General features: G+C 44.5%; 1 protein-coding gene across 13 annotated transcripts in view; it reads right to left on the bottom strand.

Annotated features, from left to right (window-relative positions):
* EPHA5 (EPH receptor A5) overlaps positions 1–19,435 on the bottom strand; it is a 198,401-nt gene extending 178,966 nt beyond the window's left edge. For 6 of the 13 annotated variants that reach the window (XM_087735570.1, XM_087735571.1, XM_087735581.1 and 3 more), the window contains exons 1-2: positions 19,224–19,433; positions 3,846–3,910 (exon numbers count right to left, since the gene is read on the bottom strand). In XM_087735570.1, the coding sequence (XP_087591696.1) occupies positions 3,846–3,910; positions 19,224–19,350 (192 nt within the window). In that variant the 5' untranslated portion in view covers positions 19,351–19,433. Of the gene's footprint in view, positions 1–3,845; positions 3,911–17,205; positions 17,246–19,223 lie in introns of those variants that run through there. The other 7 variants (XM_087735579.1, XM_087735580.1, XM_087735574.1 and 4 more) reach the window with 5 other exon arrangements.
* Between the last annotated feature and the right edge of the window lie 646 nt (positions 19,436–20,081).

Genomic DNA, 20,081 nt, shown 5'->3' with positions numbered 1-20,081 from the left:
TACAATGCACACGTAAACCTCTGATGTGCCCAGTTTGGGTAATCCTAAACAGCACCCCAGGAAGAAGTCTGGAGGTAAAAGACACCCACAGGCTTTGCAGACCTGCTGTACGAGCACAGGCTTTAATAAAAAAACGTGAATGGTTTTGTTGATGTGCTTGGAGGGCTTCCTACTACTCAAGAGGAACCAAACTTGTCTGATATAGCCTCTGGTAATCCCAATAATCTCCTTCAGGTTAAAGTAAACTTACATGAGCTGCAAAGCAAAGTCCAAATTGTCCCTTTGGCATGTAATAACAGGATCAATTCCCAACTTGAGCTGCGAAAGGGGCAGCATTTCCATGCTGACCATGCTCCACTGGCAGGGAGAACGTCCCTTTTCTGAGCTCCATGGCCATGCAGACCTCACAAGGACTTTGCTCACGCTCTAACAGACATAACTACATGTTTAAGAGCCAACAGCACGACTGCTGCAAGCTGCTGAACCCACGCAGCCAGGGAAGGCCTCCTGGGGCAGCCAGCAAGCCACGCTACCAGGATTCATTAATCCTTCAAAGCAAAGCAGCAGAAAGAAGAAAGCACCTTCTCCTACACAACAGACGGTTCTTCATATCAGGAGACATTTCAACCCCTGCTTGGCCACAGCATATTTCAGTCACATTATTTCTTTTCCACTGGTCCCTCAATACTCCGTACGATGGAAGAGGGGGATTTTTCTTACCTTCTACGTGCATGGGGGGACATGAAGGCCAGCCAGGCTGCAAGGATACTGGACACTTCCAAAACCTGTACCAGATAAGCACCTAGCTAGACAAAGTTCTGCAGAGGCAACCCTTAGCTAGAGTGCTCCCCTCCCTTCGCCTAAAAGCCGTTACTCACTAGATGAGCTGGTGCACACAGTTTAGCAGTGGACCAAGGTCTGATCTTGTGGGGACTAAAGCAGCTGTGGTGCTTTATTTGGAATTACAGCCATGAAACAGGTCTACCTCTAAGCTTAATCTGTCTCCAGACTGGAGGGTCAGTCTCCTTCCCATACACAGCTCCTTTCATTTCCCAAGTTAGATCATATTTTCCCCATTGTGTTCAGCACAAATGAGGTGAGCAACAGGCTAAACAAGGGCAGCTGGACCTCCCTGGAGCATGGAATGTCTTAAAGCTTTAATACACAAAAATTACCACGGCACACAGCTATAATAAAAATTTAGACTGACACCTACAAAGGATCTGCCAAAAGCAAGCTCATTTGGCTTGACTGGATCTCTTACCCCCATTGTTTTGGTGGGGGTTTGGGTTGTTTTGTTGTTTTTTTTTTAAATAAATGTGGAAATCTGTTTTCAAAACCTACCAGCTTGAGCCTTTGTATACATAGATAACTTCTCCCAGGCACTCCCATACAACTACAAAGACTTTAACATCAGCTGTGCTCCTGGTGCCATCTCCTACTTCCAGCAGATGTGGTTCTAGAAAAAATACTGTTTCCTTAAGATTTGTAATAAAAATCAAGTGGAGAAGCAGCAACACTAGAAGAGTTGAAGGCTGCTTCAAAAGTTAATGTATCTTCAGTTGGAACTATATCACCGTTGAAATTGATACCAAGTACTTGAAAAGCGACTAGACTCTACAGAATACTGTTAATAGCAATAATAAAATACCATGCATCAAAAAGCTTACTTCACCACATGGTCTGTATCTACACACTGTAGTGTTGCAAAGTGTGACACATTACGACATTTCTGCTCCTTTTCTTGATGGGGACAGGGCAGGCAGATACACAGATCTTCCAAAATTATCCCTAAGAGGACATCCTGAGATAACAACTTTGTATGAGAATACCTCAAAAAGAACAGCTTGCATATCTCTGATCTCAGTTAAAGCTCCCTCCTTTTCCAAATTCAAATCCTGAAGTGAGAGTTACTTAAAATATTTATACAAGGTAGATCTTTTAAAAAAATTAAGCAAACAGAGTATGACTGCAGCATAGCTGATTGCAGAGCAGATAAGGGGGTTAGAGAAACAAGTCTGGAAAGACTTTTTTCAGTACTGGTAAAATACTGCAAATATATTAGGCCAAGAAAGAGACAATCGGGCTAACCTCATGAATTTTTATGGTGTCCCATGAAAACAAAGAAGATTAAGAGGAGATTTCTGGAAATTCAAAAACCAACTGCCTGATTCATTTTTTATTTGTGGAACTTAATTTAAGGAAAAAATCCTCCCTTTTAAGTCAGTAACCATTAATTTGGCATTCATGAGCGCACTTCTAGGTGCTGTTTGGAAACTGAGCTTGGAAATATAGAAAGGTTTCTCTAAATAATGAAAAAACCACAACTCAGGCTTATGCATAGGATATTTAGCTTTTCATTTACTCATCTCCACATACAAACCCAGGAATCTTCTCAAGTCTTCAGGCCTAATTATTTCTCTACTGATATTCCTGTAAGGACATTGAGATATACAGCAACCGTGCTTTATACCATAGGAAAAATACCTAGAGGTGTTCAAAAAGGAAAAAATCTTCCATTAAGAAGTGGACACTGGGATCTTTATGGTGTGCCACGGCACCAACACATTGCTCTGCCAGCACATCTGGCACTGGTTATTCTGATGCCCACACACGCAAGGGAAGCAAGTTTAGTTCTTGGCTTTAAATCAATAGAGAAAAAATATTGTTATAGACTCCACCCGCAACAGGATTAGAACTTGAACTGAGTGGAGGATAAACTGAGCTCCCTGTGTAGCTTTTACATCCTTGCCATAACCTGTGCCTGCAAGCATGCAGCTCATTGAGTGAGGCTGCCATTTCTACAACCTTTCATCTACACAGAATATACGGAAAGCCAGATTTTAATTCACTGTGTAATATATATGTGCAGGGTTGGCTGCATTTTATATAAGCATTGCCACCATTTTTATGACAATCAAACTGAAGTCCAAGACAATTCTGCAGCCCATTTCAGCTGGTGACTAAAACTCTGGAATAACACATTCCTGAGAACTGCTCTGTTTGGAGGGCTCAGTCATGCAGCATTTCTGTCTTGGGATGCTTTCTCACCTCACATGGTGCTCATGGCTCCCAGGAACTGACAGGAATACTCAGCGCCGTGCAGAAGTCAACCTTTCGAGACGGTACCAAAGCTCTGTTACGGTACAGCATTGAGGATGCCCCAGCCAAACCAAAGACCAACAGTCACAGCAATGACTGCTCACACAGTGCAGTCAGGCCAAGCACACACACTGGCGGGTATTAATGCATCTAAACTCTAGCACTTACTTCAGGTATCAAATTAGGCCAGGTTCTTTCCGTTCTCAGTATAGTTAATGGTAACGGACAGAGGCTCTTCAAAGTGCTTAAAACTCATGTCTTGTTCCAGTGTTATCAGCTCCCAGAATTGTATCATGAGCTTGAAAAGTATCTCTGAACAGTCCTGATCATTTAAAGCTAACAGTAATGTCCCAGACCCTGTGCTTAAGAAGAAAACTTCCAGAAAATTGTTGTACATTTACCCCAAAGGCTCAAGAATAGCAATTTATAATTTAAAAAAAAAAAAAAAATTAAATAACCTCATGGATTTTTTTGGTGAGGGGAGGAGTGAGGGGGCTGACTCATGATTTTTTTTTTTTTTTTTTTTTTTTTTTTATATTTGTGGCTGGCTCTACTGCATAAATAAATCAATCCCCCAGCCACACAGCTCCATTTTTCCAATCACAGCTTGTTGTTTTATTTATTTTTTCCCTCCATTGCAGACAAGTCACTCCAGGGAGTTTTTAAACCCAGTAGTCTACTTTCCGAATGGAAACGGTTAGTATAATTTGTGAGAGAGAAAGCAAACAACAACAGAGACTTACCCCATTTTTTGGGTAGGCTATCCATCCTAGATCCCCCATTACTGTGCGTGAGTCCAGTAAATTCACTGAAAATAAGAGAAAAAACTGTTAAGGAAGATGAATGGGTTACAAGCTTCAATAAATATTTCAAGGTTTGGGTGGCTATGGTAAACAGGCTGTTTATAATTAACCAAGGAAGTTGGATTTTTGTAAAGTGGAATAACAACGCAATAACTCCTCTAACAATGAGGTCATACACTGAAAACAATTCTATATATGCATTACTTTATTCTTTTGAGATATGCCACTGAAACCAAGTTGCAAATGCATTAATCTTCTGGAAGATCCAGATGCTTCATGTTCTTAGGATCTGGTCTTTTGGGGGGAATAAATATATAGTGCACACTGTGTGTTTATGTGTATATGTAAGAATACAGTACACAGGTATACACATACACTCAAACATGTGTGTGATTATACACACAGTTCTTCTAAGGTGGCATGTTTTTAGCATAATCAGACCTTTAAGACAAAAATGAAACAAGAAACAACATGCAGAGTTTCCGGATTACCATGAATTCAATTTTTTAAGTATTTTATGTGCAAGTACAACAGTATTACTGTTATCAGGAATCTATCCTTTTCTCCCTCTCTCACGTTTTTCCCCCAAGTCTTTGGCAACTTCATTGCAAGATACCCAAGGGATTTTTTTTTCCCCCACACAAAAACTCAGAGTAGCTTTGTTAAGTCACATAAGCAATCAACAATTTATATTAAACAGCAAAAATCTATTCCCAAGCTTATAACATTTTTTTTTCCCTTCATATTACCCAAAATACTGAGTAAAAAGTGTGAAGTAATTAAATCTACACACACTTAACTCAGTTAAGGAAAATTATAGCAGTTTCTGGTGCAGAGCTTTCACCTCCTGTACCCGGGGCTTAATCTCCAAGTTAAAAGCTTGTCTCTGAATCAACAGCTGTCATCCAAAAATCTCAACCTAGGAGGAACTTTCTTCTGTTTTAAAAGCACACGATTTCCTTCTCCTTGGATTACAACACTTGCTTCTCACAGTATATTTGTCTGCTTAATACCTCACTTTTTGTACTCATGTCCCTCCTGAAAAGGAATCCATTTCCCTGGGTCTTCAATTCCTGATCTCCACCCTATGTGCTCTTTAAAAATCCCACTGGAAGTTTTTACAATTGGACTTTCAAGACTTTCCAGCCCACAATGATCTAGCCCTAGAACAAGCTTGAAACGGGTACAGGCAGCTTTGCTCTCACTCCTTTAGTACCAACCACGTAGCTACTTCAAGATTGCTAGAGAAGAAAAACAAACAGGTTGCATGCACAAGTATAAAGGACGTGAGTACCACAACCCTCACCGCTAGTACTCAAATCAGGCTGATTTGCGGTCTCGGCGCAGCCAAATATACCGGTGCAAACACCTGTGCAACATACAGACCCTTCCTTACACCAGCCCAGGTCACCCCGCTGCAGGGCACCGCAGACAAAATTAAAAATGCTGCCAACTGAGTACCTCAGATATCAGGATTAGACTATTTACAGAGGCACAGTAAGAAAACCCAGAAGTACACTATACTAAAAGGCATGCTCCTTTAAAATCTTAAGGAATATTTGAAAAACAAATGAAGATTAAACAACAGATTTAGTTCGAAAAAACAAAGTTCTCTGAGTCAGTTTAGTCTTAATCATTGTACTGTACTGAAGGCTGACAACTGTAGTCCCTTGTACACAAAACCAGCCCAAAGCACAAAAGTACAATGCTGAGGTAAAAAAAAAAAAAAAAAAAAACAACTCAGTTCTCAGCTTTGGCATTAAATACTTATCCTAAAGAAGATTTGTCTATCCAGATATTTTCACAATGCATGCAAGTATTAATGCAGCACACTATCATAAGGCATATAGATGTTCTGCCTGGTCAAGTATATTTTTGTGATGTTGAGCAAAAACATTTGGTAGCTCAGGGTTTTCATGCCCAGATTGCTTTCTCCTGCCAAAACAGAAAACAGTTGGGAGCTGGCAATGCTGCGGAACTACAGGACATTTGGTGGAAGCAGTACTCGGGGACTGCACTGAACTACATCCACAGTAAGTAAACATACAATTAGGTGGCAATCCACCCCACAGCCTAAGCAAAATAAAAGTATTGCTATCATGCACCATTAGATATGTCAGCCAGTGATGGCCAGCCTTTCCCCTCCTGAAGTCTGCAGGTAAAATGCTCATTAAGGTCTCCTGCTCCAGCTGAAGTCAAGCACCAGTACCCAAGTGCTCCTGAACCACACTGCATTTTCCTTTTAATGGGATAAAAAGGGTGATCTTAAAATATACTTCAAAACAGGACACGCATAAATAACATGTCCCATATTATAACTGTATACTATTTTAAAAAGCAAGAGAAGGGAGGGCAGTTGCCAAAATGGCAGGTTTACCCAAATTCCTTCTATTACAATCACTGTAATTAAACTGTGCAGAACAGTATATTCCTGTCTTAAGTTGCAATGGATGCAAAACAAGTATTGATCTACATTGTACAACTTAATTAAAACTTGTCCTGGAGATGCTACTAATGAATGTAATTAGATAGTGTATTTGATGCCACAAACTTCATGACATGCTAATTAAGGAAAAAAGCAGAAAAAGTGCTTTTATTCAAACATCAGATCATAAAAAGAACATGATACAACTAAATATTGTATTATCTTTCTATCAACGACAATTTTTAAATTGCTGTTATTAACTTCAATTTCAAAATAATTTTCTGCATATGAAAAGATAATACAACCCATTCAACTCTAACTCAAGTCAGTAGGAATTTTCCTACCGGTGAGTCAGCCATCAGAGCTGAATGCTAAATCTCCACTTAGAAGAGACTCATATTCCTCCCTTACTTTAGTAGAATTCTGCATAGAGCAAAATAAATAGGAGAGGACAGGATACACCTTTTGACAGGCGCTCCACAGTAACCCAAAATTCACATGCCAGGAAGGCAAAAGCCACAAGTGACTTTAAGCTCCCCCTGTGCCTGGGCTGCTCTGGAGAGCAGAAGGGCTCCCAGCACAGCTCAGACAGCTCTGAGGAGCTGCTAAGGCACAGCAGACTCTCCGGCTGCCCCGCGGGCTTCTGCTCAGGACTGCTTTCACAGTGTATCTTCTAAAATACTGCACTACATCGATCTTCTCTGAGGAATATATTTAGCCAGTACTAAGTCTAAATGGAACAAAATGTTTTGCTTTGAGAATCCCCAAAATTCTGGTATAAACACAAATTACCAGGGCTCCATCTAGATACAAGGTATCTGCATCTTCCCCATCACCACCCTACCCAGCCATTTCCAGTAGATCTGTCCTTCACTTGCATCATTGCCAGGTCCCAACCCCAATTCAGCCTCAAACCAGGCCAGAGCCCCGACATCCCCTCCCCAAGGGGGTAACTCCTCTGATCACCCAGCTGCAGGAGCTCCCCACACAGGGTGACAGTGCTACCAACACTTCTGGGGCACTCTCTCAGGCAGCCTTCCCATCCCACACTGCTGGAGAGGCCACCAGCACACAGTCCCACTACACAAGTCCCTACGGGCTCAGCACCACCTCTCTTCCCACCACCTTCCAGCCTGGCGGGAACATTATTTTTGCTGAAATGGCCTTCATCAAAAAACTGCAGATTGAACAGGTTGGGGAAGAAACAGTGGGCAAACAGCAAGTAATGTACGTACCTGCAACACAGAGGAAACCATTTTAGCAGAGACTTTAGAGAAGGGCTGCCACCACCCCAAACAGATGCTTCCATAACTCACCACATGGCTACCTGGGAAGAGATTAAGCTGTTTTGCACCTTAATAAAAAACCCTGAAACTGTCTCTGGTTCGACCCACAGCAAGACAGAGAAAGAGACCAGAGGTCTTTTCCAGAGCAGCAGAACCAGTTCCTCCCCATCCAACCTGTGATGACCATCAGCATGCATTTGGCCATAGCTGTCTAAGAACCAACCCAAACACTCAGGTCACTGAAGGAGGTAAAATTCAGGAAAAACTCCAACTATGGTGCTTACAGCTTCAGGAGGTCTAGTGCCAACTCCTGCATAGCTTGGGACTCCTGGACCAGCCCCAGTGCTGTAGATACCCCACAGGCATAGCCCAGAACTGTACTCCGCAGCCCCTGGGATGCAGGAGAGCTTACCCCACTGAAAAAATCTCTCCAGAAATCGCTAGCATCTCTGCTTGGCCCACAACCTTAAAAGCCTCCAAAATAACAACTCATTTATTCCCACTTCCTTTCTCCTCAGCACCAGCTAGCTATGTCTCAACAAACAAGCTAGAAACCTCAGAGTCCGTAAGCACACTCTTAGCACCTGTATCTTTGCCAGCAAACTTGGAAGAGGCACATACGCACATTCAAAAATGTTTTCTGCTCATTTCCACCATCAGTGCATCCATCCCACAAGCCATAATTATTTCTAATGCTCAGTCAAGGGGAACACAAAACCGCACAGATCTATATCATCATTAACTTCCATGCCTTCAGGGTAGGATAAATGATGATTAAGTCTAAAGTCATACCATAGCCTTTTTTTTTTTCCCTTTTTTAATACAGAATAATAGCCTGGGGAATTTGCATACACTCTTGTTCTCAGACAGGCTAGTTACTACGGGTGAGCAATCAAGTTAGAATAAAACCAAAAGTGATCTAAACCTTTGCCCTGAACTCTAGCTGATGAATTAATAGTGTTTTTTCACTCAGGAATCTCTGACAGGGAGACTGGATACAGCTTTTTACTCAAATGTACCCATCACATTCATACAGCCAGCATTTAGCAGCTTCACTATGGCTACACAGGGATTGTGGCTAGAAGGAAGCACAAGGAATGCCAGGGCTGATGGCATTCAATGTTGACCTAAACCAATATTGCTGCCCACACAGCAGAGCGCCCCATATGACACAGCCACCTAAAACAGTGCCATGTGGCAGCATTAGCTTGCCCAGGCAAAAGCAGGACAGGTCTGTCATGATGGTACAATGCCTGAAGCAGAAGCCCCTGATCCATGGATTTTTTTGGTTGCACCACTGAAGTGAGATGGCTCCTCTGGCTCTGGTCTGAAGCAGGATCAGCTGGAACAGCTTCATTTTCATCACTCCAGTTTCAAATTAGAAAAAAAGCTGGAAAAAAACCAAAAAAACCACCCCACCAACAGGCTAAAACATTGAGCACTTTTGATCCTACCAGCCACAGGTCCTCCTGCTATTTCAGCATCTAAGGATCTTCCAGAAAAACCTCCATGGCTCACACCAGGCAAAAGTCACTGCAGGCATAGGAAAGACTGAACTCTTCTGGGTTGCCGTGGTGTTTGAGCTGATTTCCAATAAATCCTTAAACACTGGACTAGTCCTGCACTTCAGCAGCACCATTTGCAAGCTGAGGCTTACCACAGGGCATGCTCTACCCAAGTTTATCATGACAAATCCCTCTAGAAAAATCATCATGATAGCAAAAGCTGATGGAGTTTATGCCACGAAACTGTAAAGCCATAAGAATCTTTTTTTTATTTCACCAAAACACATCTAAAGCAGGAAGAACAGAACATCCTCTTTAACCAAATCAATACCCTATAACTACAGTCTCCATTACAAACAGGAGTAAAGAAACTTTCTTAAAGTCTGCATAAATATTTCAAAACACCACATGATTTCTGAAGTAGCACATTTTTAAACAATAACGTTTGAATCAAAATGTTTTGTTCTAAACAACTGAAGCAAAACTCCACTTTAATACATTTGTTATGAATTGAACAGGAATCTGAACATTGTCTTAGGTAACCTGAATCTGAACTCCCGTATGAAAAAAAGGTGTGAATCAAGTGCTCCTACATCCTCCTGCAGCTCCTGGCCCACTTTGCGCAGCAGTCTGCAGGACATAGCCACCCACGGAAAGGTCAGAGCTACATCAAGGTAGCCCCAGCTCTGACCCAACACTCATAGCTTGCGGGAGCAACTACATTTAAAATACTTGTGAGAAACCTCTCATAGGAATACTCACACACTGCCAATTAAGCATGACGTGAAATGCTCTGCTGGATGGGGTTCAAGGTGCACGACAAGATGCAAGAGCAGCGCTTTCACTGAACCCTCATTGGGAGGTCTCCTGAATAGCATCACAGGCTTTCCATCAAGCTTCACACCTCTGCTCTCCTCCTCTTTCCCAAGGCAGGGGGTATAGCTGCCAAAGACATCATCAGTAACGGAGCTGGTTTCTCCTTACTCTGCATACCTCCCCATCCTTCCTCCTGCACTCCTGGAGTTCACAGCACTACCAAGACACACTGACTGCAGAGGACTCTTCATCATCATGAGTCAGTTTTCCTGCTTCATAAATCTTCACTGGTTTTATTGCAGTATTGTTGCCATTCATTTTCCAACTGTTTTCCCTGTTGTGCCAAGTATTTCTTCAAAAAGTATAAATCCAAGGCACTCCAACAAGCGACAGTCAAAAATAATCCAAGAAAGCAAAAACAAATTAAAAAATAAACTCTTGAAAGAAATCAAAGTCATCAGGGAGCAGATGTTTTGTATTAATTAACTACATTGAGTTGGGACAAAACACACGCAGGCAAGAACCTCAGAAACATTTCTATCAGTGGAAAGCAGCTACAGCAGAGTGCAAGCTGTAGCAGTACCTATTATTTATAGCCCACTGGAGGAAGAAAATACACACTACTTAATGAACTCGCAAACTAATATTAACTGCAGATTTATATTTTATTACGTTGGCTTCATTCTGCTCTAAGTTTTCTCATGATTCCCTTTTATAGCAAGAGCCAAAATGCTAGAATCTGCATCACAGATTCATAGGTTTTTAAGGCCAGATGGACAACTGCAATCATAACATCAGCCAGAGAATTTTACCCAGTAATTTTTGCATTATGTCTGTAATTTGTTTGAACACACTGTTTACGAGGGGTGTGATGTTACCCTTTGACAAAGTTCTTCGGGTTGGCTGCATTTTTTCCCAGCAGACACAGCACCGGCCATAGCTCCAGGGAGTGGGACCAAAAGCTCACTTCGATAACCGGACCCACTAAAACAAATAGGAAACTGCAGATTTTTTCCTTACAAGGACCTGCACTCAAGACAAGAGGCAGTCATTTGTTCTTCCCACCATACGTAACTTAAACGCAGAACTGGTCAGGACATTATGAGCTTGACACCAAAGTGCCTGGAAACTTAAAAACTCCGGTATGGTTTGCTTTTTTTTTATATGGCAAACACTCCCATTCCCACCAAAATCACTGTTTAATTGAAAAGGAATTATTCACTGTGAAGGAAGTCAGCAAAATGCTTCCAGCCCCACTCATAAGATCCACTGGAAACAACACTGTACCAACACAATAGCGGACCTCTGAGCAGGCTACAGCACAAATCTTTTGGGGAAACCACGTGGGCAAGTATCACCCTGCCATTAAGAATGAAAAAGAAGCTTCCACTGAAGGCAAGATACAACCAGCACCTGCAACCAGCAACCAGACAACCAGCCTGCATGGAGAAAAAAAATACCAGTGCTGCCTGCAGACGATCTGCAAATGGTTGAAGGAAGCAGCCAGTTTCTTCAAGACCCTACATAAAGCAAGCACCTTATTAAGCACTCACATAAAGTCAAGCCCTAAAATCCTAACAGCTTCCCAATGCAATCAAAACACCTGCTGGCAGTGCTGAGATGAAATCTCACCTTCTTCCCTAAATCAGAACATTACCAACTAAAAGCAATACGGTCTCTGTTCCTAAAAGGTATCCTAGAAGACTCGGACAAATTCTGTTATGCATATAACTAAACTCAACAAAAGGAAAGAAACTCGGCACAGAAACATCCAGAGCTGTCAAGGCTGTCAGCTTTCACTACCAGTGGACTCGCAAGACCTCACTGTCCAGTGCCAATAAAGCCTTCCTGTCGACAATAATGACTACTCTGCTGCCACCAAGTTCACTCAAGTAGAAAAAAAAAGGAACTGACATAATGCTTAGATAGCATTCAGGAGCAAAAAAATGTTTAAGATGATCTATTGGCTTTTCAGGGGGGTTGACAGTTTATCCCTTCTATTTCTGTTGAGGGAAGAGGGTAGAGGTTGCTAGTGGGAACAGCACATGGCCAACGCATTTTAGGAAGAAACTGCACGCGAACATTAGTAAAGCAAAGATGGATAGACCAAAATGACTGGGGTTTTTTTGAGAAATTAACTTACAAAGGCAAGTATGCAGATAGTTTCCCCAAGTAGTTTCACTGGTTTGGGACATGCAAAACAGTTAAAAAAAAATACAAGTCTACCCAGAAACATCATGAAATGCACATTACTGATGCTGAATAATTAATTTCCTCCCAGGTGTTTCTCTGTCCCCTCAGAGAATTACAAAGTTCAAACTGGTTGTTCTGACCTCTTTCTAACATTAAATGATCCAGGTTGGAGAACCCAGGAGTTAACACCTTGGGAACACACTTCAGTACTGCCCCCTGCACCAAAATGAAGTAGCTGGTATGAAAGCCTGCAAGCCCAGGGTCCTGCCCTCTCTCCTACAGCCTCAATACCTGCTACACAGCAACCTAAACCTAGAAGCTCTCGACTTCTGCAGGAAACTGCTTCCTCTCCATGTGCACCCCCCAAGGCACAGTTTGATCCCCTGCTGATGCTCAGGAGCTTGCCAGGGGAAGACGAGGGGCAGGAGTCACCTTCTCCCTCAGGGCTGCCAGACCAGCTCATGCAGGTATTCCCTGATACATCACCTTCTCCAGGAAGCATCTCTCATCCTTCCAGCTAGTGGTCAACTGGGCAGCTCTACCTGGTCAAAGTCCTCCTTGCATACCTCCTGCACAATCAAATACCAGGGAAGGAGGAGAGAAAAGGAAGGTGTTTCCCACCACCGACACCCCAGTGAGACTGGGACAGCATGCACTGAACACTCCCAGCACCCTTGTCCGCAGCAGGCAACGTGCCACTGGACCTCTGCAAACAGCCTCCCATCACCTCCCACCTCCCAAACCCAGAAGTGCTGCAAATCGCAGTGCTTACATCTCCCGACTAGCTTCCTTGCAGAAGACACGGATAATTGCTTTCTACCTCCAAGAGGAGAAGCACTTTAAACCTTCAGAGAGGCTCAGATACTGCACTGACCAAAGCCACAGCAAATACCAAAACTGAGACTGGAAGAGATATAAGTCAAAGAGACAACTAAAAGGGCAACAAATCCGGAGAGAGACCTAAGCTACTGAAGGCCAGGGCTCAAGTTTGCCAATACAGCTAGCTGTGAAAGCAGCTGGGGCAGCACACACTTTCACCTCAGTAAAACCTGTCACCTCAATGTCCAGCCGGTCGCAGAGCAGAACAAGGGACAGGCACAATGTGAACAGAGGACAATCCATCTCTCCATTCTGCCTATACCAAAAAACAGCGACATCTTCGGAACAAAATATATTTTTGAAGGAAAAAAGGACTCTCTACTAGCTTTTAAAATATGCAGCAATTTTACAGCAGGGATCAAAGAAAATGAGTCTAGTAAAGAGTAAGTTATAAAAAAAATTGTTCATTCCAATCCAATCATTAACACAGTATTTCTGCAACGTTCTGAGTAAAGAAAAATACCTAGCTCAACTCCATCTCTCACCAGCACTTATGGTCAGCGAGAAAGGTACACTCATGATAGTTATTTCAATTCTGTGTTTAGATGTTTTATTCTAAGCACAAGATTTAAAAAAAAAAAAAAAACAAAAAAACAAAAAAACACCTTTTCAGTGGATAGTAGGCTGAGTATCTGCTGAAGAGCTGCACTGAATATTCTTTCCTCCATAGAAGTGAGCACTTAATAACAAAGAAATTCAGTGCAAAGTGACCCATCTATGTGTGTTTGGGGTTTTTTACATCTCGTTTTGCCTTTGAACCATGTACAGATTTAGATTTATTTCTTAAAGAGGAAGTGAGAATATTAAAAAAAAAAAATTGCCAAGAAAGTTTCTTTTCTTTTTATTTTGCGGCAGGGTCTCACTTCTCTGAGCAATGTTTAAAGCTCGTGTCTATTCTAGACTATACATACCTGCACACGTACAGGAACGGACCACTAAAAACGTAGCTCCAAGTTAGAAAGACTGGGAGGATCCAACAGCCCCACTTCTGCTCAAGAACCCTATTCCAGCTGATAGCCGGACAAAAGCCAACAGCATCCAACACCATCACTCAGCTGAGCAATCTCAGCTGGACTTTCCCAGGTCAAAGGCTTTGCGCTCACTCAGCGCGTGCTGGAAACGAGCATTCCTGCAGAAGCAGCACAGAAATCCTTGGAACAATAAAGCGTAAAACCGGAGAGATCAGAGAGCAAGGCACCACAAAATAAACTGTCCTGGCTTTGCAGTTTCTGCCAGATTTTACGAAATCCTGCTCCCACCTTCCTCCCCACCAGAGCCCACTGCAAAACACTTTGTATTTCAGTGCAAAGAATAAAAATTTCTTTGCAGGTGAGATTTTGTTTTCTTAGTTAACAGCAAGAGAACAGCAGACATGGAGGTGGATGACCGTACACTGGAGCTAAAAAGTTAGGTAACGGTGGGAGAGTTAACAGTGGAGGGGGAAGAAGCTGTCAGACAAGCCCACTAAGTCTTCCCTTTCTCCCAGGGTACCCGCCAATTTACCCATCTGTAAATTGATGTGCAAATAGCTGCTTTATACATCAAATTATGGTGTCAACATTTACAAGACTATAAGCAGACAGTCTGTCAGTCCTTCCGTTTAAGACAGTTTGCCTGTTTTCCACTATTTATTGCAATTTTTAAGATAAGCTTCGAAAGGAAACAGGTACTATCTTGGAGTCAATCTTTGCTATTGTTTATTTCCCCTTTTTAAAACATGTGTCATTAGGCAGCAATGCTTTTAGTCATATACTTAAAACTGCTGCGTTTCAAATGTTGTTTTACTGTCAAAAGGATAGTAGTTTCCATTTTAAAGCCATGATTGAGTCATTCTAAACCTCTTGAAAAGCCATACATCACACATCAGACTGATCCCAAAAAGACCATTAGGCATGAGCTGTCCTTCCTCATACCAGTAATTCCACCACAGTAAATTTAAAAGTTAATGGGATTACTCCTGTGAGTAAAATAAACACACGGCACTGATGCTACGCTCTGCTATCACGGAAAGCACACAGGGAACCATTCCAATACACGAATTAAGAACAGATACCTCCTCAAAGCCTCCTTACAAAGCACTGTGAGCAGACTGAAATGTGTCCAAACTTACCTATTCTGCATACACAAGGTATATGCGTGCTAGCAGTACTTAATACCTACAGAATTACACAAAATGCAATAGCTGTGTGAGTGCATGACATACAAAGGCAAGCTACTAAGTGCAACCTAATAAGCAAAATATTCTGATCATGTATTTTTACCCAAATCATTCGACTAATTTGAATACACTGATATGAAAATTAAGACTATTTTCACACCTGCGTCTACTAAATACACAAAAACATCCTTGAAAAAGACTTCATTCACTGATTAAAGATAAATATTGTGATGTTATACCTAAATATGCATTTATCCAGTGTGCCATGACACAGAAATTACATGTCAGTATGAAACAACCCACACACAAGTCAACACACTGAGAACAGGTAGGCTCATTCCAGGCTCTGGCGTGAATAATCTGCAAATTACAACCTTCCTTTATTTTTGCCTGCACCAGACCCACCCCTTTAATTGTACTCATTTATTCATTCAAATTAAAAATGATACATTAAGATAAAGTGAGCTTCAAGAAACCCTGGAATAATTAAAAGGAAGAGGACCAAACACAGGAGCTTGTAACTAAAGAGCATCCTTCTAGTCTTAAAACAAATACAACACATTACAAAGACTCATTTTGTCTTTCTCACCTTTGTCTATTTAAAGTCAATGCCATTATTTCAAACTGTATTTCTTTTGATTTGCTTAACAATATATTTCATTGTTACAGCACCGACTCATCAGCACTTGCCTCTGCTGAGAAGCCCTAGAATGAAATATACTTTGTATTTTATGACAATCATGCAAGTATGTTGCGGAGTTACTTTGTTACAAGCAATCAGATCTAACATACTCCCTTCTTTTAATTTGCCCGCATGACACTTTTTAAGGTCATCTGGGTGACGGCCAAATGAGATCTGCAAACCAATCCAAATCCACAGGCGATGCGTAACAAATCATAAAGTTTAGGGCGGAGGGGAGGTCTTTGAACAATTCCTTCGTTCATTCTGTGTTTTACATACATAATTTATATAAGCCACTCCCCAAACCCTAGTCCTTACAACAGAAAGATTTAACACACACACACACACACACATTTTTAAACTAAAGGAGGTGCAAGAAGCCCAGTTGCATACTGCAGGGCTGCCTCTCACACCCTGTTACCATAGGGAATGCATTTTAAAGTCATAATGTACTTCTGAAGTACCAGCACTTCAAAATTGTGTAATACTTTTGGTGTACTCTTTGGAATACTTTCATTGTGACTAATTTCCAAATTTGTAAAAATAGTCAAAGGGAAGAAGGAAATCTCTGATTCTAATCAATGAACTCTGCTAAAGAGTCAAAAATAATGGCTAAACAATACTTGAAAATGCATGAGACGGCACTGAGCCTTCATCCTTCACTACATGTTTTGCTTTTAGTATACAAACTGAGAAAAGGTGATTGAAATCAAAATCTGTTTTATTTCCTTATTATAGGAAAATCTGGGAAAAAAAATTAATTCAGTTTTCCCAATATATATCCTTCAATCCATAACTGGAGATATCTATGAAGGTGACCAGGTTTATGATACAGGCTGGGCACTTGATACTTTCCCATAAAAACAGCAGGAGCGTCTGAAACTCAGCTGCCCTTGCAAAAAGCTATTTCCATGCTAAGGAACCCAAACACTGAAATTATTTCTTTTTCCTCTAAATCTTAACCTAGATTTTAAAAGCATTTTCCCCTAAGTGTCCTTCCACTAGAGGGTAAAACAAAATCATGCACTGTGAATTGTTAACCGCATATATCTTACCCTACAAAGTCACTGTGTATTACAGGAAGATTTAGAGAAAAAAAAAAATGTGATGCAGGGTTAAAGAAAAAAGTAATCATGAGAATTTGTCATCCTCTGTGCAACTACATACATGTTACATACCTACACAGCACAGGGTATCGGCTAGCTGTTTAATCATGCTGAGTAGGATGAGGGATAATAAAAAACAAAACCCAGAAAAACCAACACCACCAACTTTTGAAAATATTCACGGGTCTAAGATGGCTACCTCCATCCGAGCAAACGTAGAGTTCCCAACCAGCTGAATATGACAACTAACCCCAGGGGAGGATCTCTCTCATCAGAGCCCAGAAGCAGCCAAACTGAACTTTTCAAACCCAACCCGGTGACAAGTGTCAGCGGCATACGGCTAGGCAGGCGGACTTCGGCGTCTGAGGTTTCTCACGCATTAGGCTTCACGTACTGCAGGGCGAGCCGTTCCCAGAAGCGGAGCTGTTCAGTAGTAATTGGCAAAGGAGACATGCTGTGAGAAGCACTTGTCAAATAATGCTTGTTTACAAATAAATCTCCTAGCAGCAAAGGACAGCAGTTATTGAACAAGTTCAGGTCCGCAGCCAGACCCCTCCTACCAGCCGTCTCTTAGCTTCCCATTTACTGAAGAGCCAAGAGTTACAGAGCAGCGCTCGGAAAAGTAGGGGGGCAGAGACCCTGAAGCAAGCGCTCACGCTGCTGATCACTGCTGTAATATTCCCCTGCAACCTCCCCGTAAAGATGACACTAAACCCGTTTGCTAGGCAGCTTCATTAATTCTTTCCAGTGCTGTTTCCTATCGTGTAAAAGTCCTATTCTGCAGCTGCCTGTTCGTGCAGAGGCACCTCTACGCTCGGCGAACGGTCCCGTTGACTCCATCAGTACCACCCAGATTTGCCCAGGACTGGGAAGGATGACCAAGACGGGGCTCGGAGCACCTGCCGGTCTCTCGGCAAAGCGTGAGGGCAGACCGGAGGGCAGGACGGCGTGCCGCCCGAGCGGCGGAGGAGCAACCGGGAGAGCCCTTCGGAAGCAGCCGCGCTGCCTCCCCAGCATCGCTCCCACGGGTGAAATCATCTCAAGCCGCGTGGGGGCAGAAGGATTGGGCCCACCGTTATCTTACCCAGGCAAAGCCAAAGCCATTTCCATCATCCCCCAAACCAGCGCACTTCCTGAGCACCGGGTATCTTCACACACAGAGGAGCAGCATTTTCCCCTTCCTCTGCACTTTTTTTTTTTTTTTTTTTAAGAAAACTGCGATTCACATTATTCTCGCTCTCCAAAATAAATTACAGCTAGCTGGTTACCTCAGGCCACATCTTTGAAATTCTGGTACGGTTTTCCTTCACCAACCCCTGCATCCCTCCTCCCTCCAAAGGAGTTTCACAAATAATTACAGTGCATCACGAAACCAGCCTGCTACGAGCAGCCGGCATCCCCTTCAGATGCTGAACTTCTCCTCCCATTGCTTTCACATTACAGCCTGCCCGCGGGTCCAAAAATAATAATAAAATGCCCCAAGCAGTGCCCACACCACGTATAGAGAAAAAACCAAAACAGTCCGGTTTGAAAGCCTGGAAGTACCCTGCTAGACAAGAAGCCTGGACACATGGTTTTGGCTATTGGCCTCACAGAGATTAAACGTATAAAAAAATAATCGGTCCCCAGCGGCGGCGCTCCGCTGCGTTGCGCGTTAAATACCGGCACCTCCGCGGCTTCCCCTCCTTTTTAAGGCTATTTTAAGCCACAAAGTAAGCGCACTGCGGCCAGCGCTTGCAGGGCTCCTCACCGGGAGCCCTCCCCGGCCCCCCGAGCCCCGGCCCCGCTCCGCCCGCCGCACCCCCGCCCCGTGCAAAGCCCTGCGGTTACAGCCCTGCAAACCCACCCGCGCGAATGCACCTGTGCAACTCCCCCGCTGCAAACCGCTAGGAAACACAGCCGTGCGAACCCACCTATGCAACACCACCCCCCCACCACCCAAAAAGAAACCACACTGCGAAACGCGCCCCTGCCAAGGCGTCTGTGCAAACCCGCCCGCGCCCCAGGCAGCGCTGCCTCCCCGCTCCTCACCCGGGGGCGCGCAGCGGCCGCTGCCGCCTCCCTTCCCCGGGACGCCCCCAGCCCCGCCGGCCAGCGCCGCCCGCTTCCCGCGGCGCGGCGGCCGCCTCCCCGCGGGCAGAGCCCCCCTTCGCCTCCCCCGAAGTGTTCCACAATTGAGCCAGGTGAGCCCGAAGCCGCGCACCGCCGGGCAGCCCCCCTCCTCGGCCGGCGCTGCCCCGACGGCCCGGCCGCCCCGTCCCCGCTCACCCTCGCTGCCGGGGCTGGCCAGCAGGCTCCGGAGCGCGGCGCACAGCAGCAGCGGCAGGAGGCACGTCCAACCGGGAGCCGGCGCCCCGGCGCGGCCGGCCCAGCCGCCGGCGCCCCGCGGCCCCATCCCGCCGCCCCTCAGCGCATGGGGCGGCGGCTGCCCCCGGGCGCTGCCCGCTCGGGTCGGCTCAGGACGGGACGGGGCGGGCTGGCAGCGCGGCTCGCCTCCGCTCCGCTCCCGTCCAGCCGCCGACGCGACTGGGGAGCCGGGGGGCGGGGATGGGGGAGGTGGCCCCGCGCCGCCGCGGAGACGCCCCCGACGGGGCGGACCCGCCGCCGTCGCCGCCGCCGCCATCCCGCGCGGGGGACGGCGCCCGCCGCGCCTCAGGGTGCCCCGGGGCGCAGCGGGGACCGCTCCTAAAATGGCCGCCCTGCGGGAAACCCCCCGGGCCCGCGGGGAGAGCGGGCGGCAGCGCTGCCCCTGCGAGGCGTCGCTCGGGCCCCGGGGAGCCCGCTGCGCCCCACTGCTCCCCGCGGCCGCCGCGGGTCACGGTCCCGAAAACTTCCCCCGCAGCCCGAGCCGGGGAAGCCGCGACTTCGCAGGGCGGGCAAGCTTGAGAGGAAAGCTCGTCCCCGGCCAGGAAAGCAAAAATGCCAGAAACTCCATAATGGAGCCAATAGAAAGATGATTTTCAGGTGTATTTTTGTCTCAGGTCACCACCGGCACCCAGCTTTGAATCCAGTGCTGTCAACTAGTTTCACAGAAGTTTTCACTGAGGTTTTTTTACCCCTCAGAGCCCTAGTTGTAACCCACTTCATCATCCTAAAAAAAAAATAATAATAATAAATATCAAAAGT

Source organism: Nipponia nippon, unplaced genomic scaffold (assembly GCF_047370975.1).
Source record: "Nipponia nippon isolate SJK-2023a ecotype South Korea unplaced genomic scaffold, ASM4737097v1 scaffold_6, whole genome shotgun sequence".
Lineage (NCBI taxonomy): Eukaryota > Metazoa > Chordata > Aves > Pelecaniformes > Threskiornithidae > Nipponia > Nipponia nippon.
The sequence above is the reverse complement of the archived record's forward strand: the minus strand, read 5'-3'. Positions and strand labels throughout refer to the sequence as shown.